The sequence below is a fragment of the Salvia hispanica genome, chromosome 5 (genome assembly GCF_023119035.1).
Source record: "Salvia hispanica cultivar TCC Black 2014 chromosome 5, UniMelb_Shisp_WGS_1.0, whole genome shotgun sequence".
NCBI classification, from domain to species: domain Eukaryota; kingdom Viridiplantae; phylum Streptophyta; class Magnoliopsida; order Lamiales; family Lamiaceae; genus Salvia; species Salvia hispanica.
The window spans coordinates 38,480,654-38,483,825 of record NC_062969.1 but is presented as its reverse complement, the minus strand read 5'-3'; the positions used below and the strand labels follow the sequence as shown (position 1 = coordinate 38,483,825).

Genomic DNA, 3,172 nt, shown 5'->3' with positions numbered 1-3,172 from the left:
TCCCTTCAACGACTTCCTTATAATGTGAATATGTGGTGTATAATATATCCCATCGTATTTATTTTAAATAAATAGAAATACAGATAGCAATATACGGTGTAATATAAGTATAGAAAAATACCGCAAGTAAAGTTGAATAATTTAATTTCCCAAAAAAATATAGTCTCCTTTTCCCAGCTGTAAACAGAGACGTAGGGTGTCTATATATACAAGATTCCATTGTATATTCCACAGCCACATCTTTCAGCTACCTCTCTCTCCAACTACTACTGCAACATTTATCCGTACAGTCAATCCTTCGTCTTCCATTCCATCTACCTCATCCATCTCCTATTTATCTCTCCTGCAGATCCGATCATTGTATGGCATTGAGATCTCTATCCGCAGAGGTGTCGGACTTGTGCATAGGGAAGCCGGAGCTCAAGTGGATCGCCGCCACCGCCTCCATCGCAGAAGCATTGGCGGCGCTCAAAGCGTCCGGTGAGATATACATTAGCGTCTGGATATGTAGTCAGAACGCCGCCTGCGCCTGCGTCGGAAAATTCAGCGCCGCAGATGTGATCCTCTTCCTCTGCCGGGAGGAGAATCTGGCGGATCCGTTCAAAGCTCTTCAGACTCCTGTTTGTGACATTTTGCCCAAAGGAATCCCCATCGTCAGGCGCGTCGCACCTAATTCCAGGTTCGTTTCACTTTTTTTTGTTTTTTATTGAGCGAATTTGCGATTGGATTGCATGATTGAATTGTTGTATGATTTGCGATTGAATTGCATGATTGAATCTGTTACTGTTTAATTGGGGGAATTGTGTGGCTCAATTCAGCATCTGTGTGTGATTAAGAATTTTCCAATTTTAACGGCTTTAATAATTATACTTTTCCGGGGGAATCAATTGCGACAGCTACCGCTTCTTAATTTTCTCTCTCTAATATTATCCAACCTCCCCCATTTGATTTCTGATTCATCAAAAACGAAGGAAAAGAGAAAGTTAGGCTGATCCAGCTTATAAATCAAATTTTGTTGTTAATTGCATCAAAAAAAAAAAAAAAATTCGGAAGAAAGGAGAAAATTCGGATGAGTCCTAGATCCACTCTGTTTTTAATTTGAAGTAAATCAAATTTGATCAATATACCTTAATTATAGATGATTAAATTCTAATTTAGAATTAATAAACGAAATTGGCGAGTCCTAATTGGTATAGCTCTGCAGTGACTCATGTTCAGAGTCTGCATGCTATTAGTGAACCATATTTGGCATTTGCAGTTACTTGAGTGTTTCAATCACTAAATCCACTCTGTTTTGCATTAGTCTCAACTTTGCTGCATTTTCTAATCTGCAGCCTGCTGGAAGCCATGGATTACATGCTAGATGGCACCCAAAATCTGGTGGTTCCGATTCAAAACCAGCGCTTCAACTATGCAAGAAAGAGGTTGGAAAACCGGCAACAGCTCTCTTCCAGCTGCCACGAACAACACGAATGCTGTTGGCTAACGCAAGAAGATGTGCTACGCTTCATTCTCAACTCCGTAGGCTCCTTCTCTCCAGTCACCACTTACAACCTTGAGTCGCTAAACATCATCGATCGCGACATCATGACCATCACCCACAACAAGCCTGCATCCTCAGCATTGGGCTATTTCCACCGCGCTATCACCGAGCAGAAATCCGTTGCAGTTGTCGATGAAGAGAACAGGTTGATGGGGGAGATCTCCCCCCAAACTCTAGCCTACTGCGACGAAACTGCTGCTTCCGCAATCATGGTCCTCTCAGCCATGGATCTCATGGCTTATGTCGACTGTGGCAGCCCACCACCGGAGGACCTGGTGCAGCTGGTGAAGACGAGGCTGGAGGAGAGAAATTTAGGTGGCATGGTGGATATGATGGATGAGTCGATCCACCCCTCGTTGCTGTATTGCTCCTCCTCCTCGAGCTTATCCTCAGACGAAGACTTTGTATCTGGTATGAGTAAAGGTTGGAGTAGAGGTTCAAGTCGACACTATGCAGCCGGTAGGTGTGAGCCGCTCGTCTGCAGCCCAAGGAGTTCCTTGCTGGCTGTGATGATGCAGGCCCTGGCGTATCGTGTTAGTTGTGTTTGGGTTGTTGAAGAAGATCATACCTTAGTTGGGACTGTCACGTTAGCCGGAATTTTGAGTGTTTTTCTCAGCGTTGCTGATGGAATGCATAGTAAACCGTAGACGGATGACTCTATTTAATCTAGCAATCAGAGAACTTTCAAATTTTCAGCCTGTCCTTATTTACAATTTTATGTAGATGGGATTCAATATCATTGTAGTTCAAGTGTAACCTATTTCAATTGTTGCTAGCCTTTTTCATTTAAACAAAATATAAACTTTTTCGTTGTATTATCAATTTTCAGTATTTCCACATTTATATCGACTTATGAGTGAAAATGATAATCTATTTGAACCAATGATTTGGATATTTAATAAGTAGTATTTATAATGGAAAGAGACAACTTTCAAATTTTCAGCCTGTCATAAGAGATGTCATGTCAGTATGTTACACCTTTTTTTTTCTTTTAATTTGTCCTACAAAAGATGTCATCTTTACTTTTTTAGAAAAAGTTTTCTATCACATTAATATAAATATATTATTTTCTTTTTCCACTTAACACACAAAACAACACATAAATCCCATATCAATCCCCTAGTGTGACATCTACTATGTGACGAGGGAGTACAAAAGAGAAAGGAAAAAAAAGATTCCTTGGGAAACAGAAACAGACACGGCCTATGAGAATTGAGAAGACTATACAACAAATGAACAAATATTGAGAAATCACAGTATTCACCTAAATGTGAATCAACAAATATGGAGAAATCACGGTGTTCACCAACAAATATTGAGAAATCACAATATTCACCGAAATGTGAATTACAATGGGTTACCAGAAAACTCGAAAGAGGGTCCTCTTATGCTAAATGTGGAGTTCAAAAATATAGAAAAATCTGAATTACATAATGTGGTCCACTAAAATTATTTTGTTGGTATTTGATGAAAGCAACGCATAACAGAAGGAGGAGCACGGAGTTTGCACAAAAATGATATGAGCGGACCATATTCATTGCCCTCATATTTCAATGTCCATACCTTCATGTTCAAGGATACTTAAATACGAATAGTCCAACGACGACAGGGCTTGTCGTAGTCGGGGAT

At 40.1% G+C, this 3,172-nt stretch overlaps 1 protein-coding gene across 1 annotated transcript; it reads left to right on the top strand.

Annotated features, from left to right (window-relative positions):
- Window positions 1–228: 228 nt before the first annotated feature.
- LOC125191340 (CBS domain-containing protein CBSX5-like) lies at window positions 229–2,365 on the top strand. Its single transcript, XM_048088881.1, has 2 exons — window positions 229–679; window positions 1,335–2,365. The coding sequence occupies exons 1-2, from the start codon at window positions 363–365 to the stop codon at window positions 2,188–2,190; spliced, it is 1,173 nt and encodes a 390-aa protein (XP_047944838.1). The 5' UTR covers window positions 229–362; the 3' UTR covers window positions 2,191–2,365.
- The last annotated feature ends 807 nt before the right edge of the window (window positions 2,366–3,172 follow it).

What these genes read in the sequence shown, in the direction of transcription:
- LOC125191340 (XM_048088881.1), top strand. Translation starts at nt 363, where the DNA reads ATGGCATTGAGATCTCTATCCGCAGAGGTGTCGGACTTGTGCATAGGG. An exon ending in CGCGTCGCACCTAATTCCAG is followed by an intron (nt 680 to 1,334) that starts GTTCGTTTCACT and finishes TCTAATCTGCAG; the next exon opens with CCTGCTGGAAGCCATGGATT.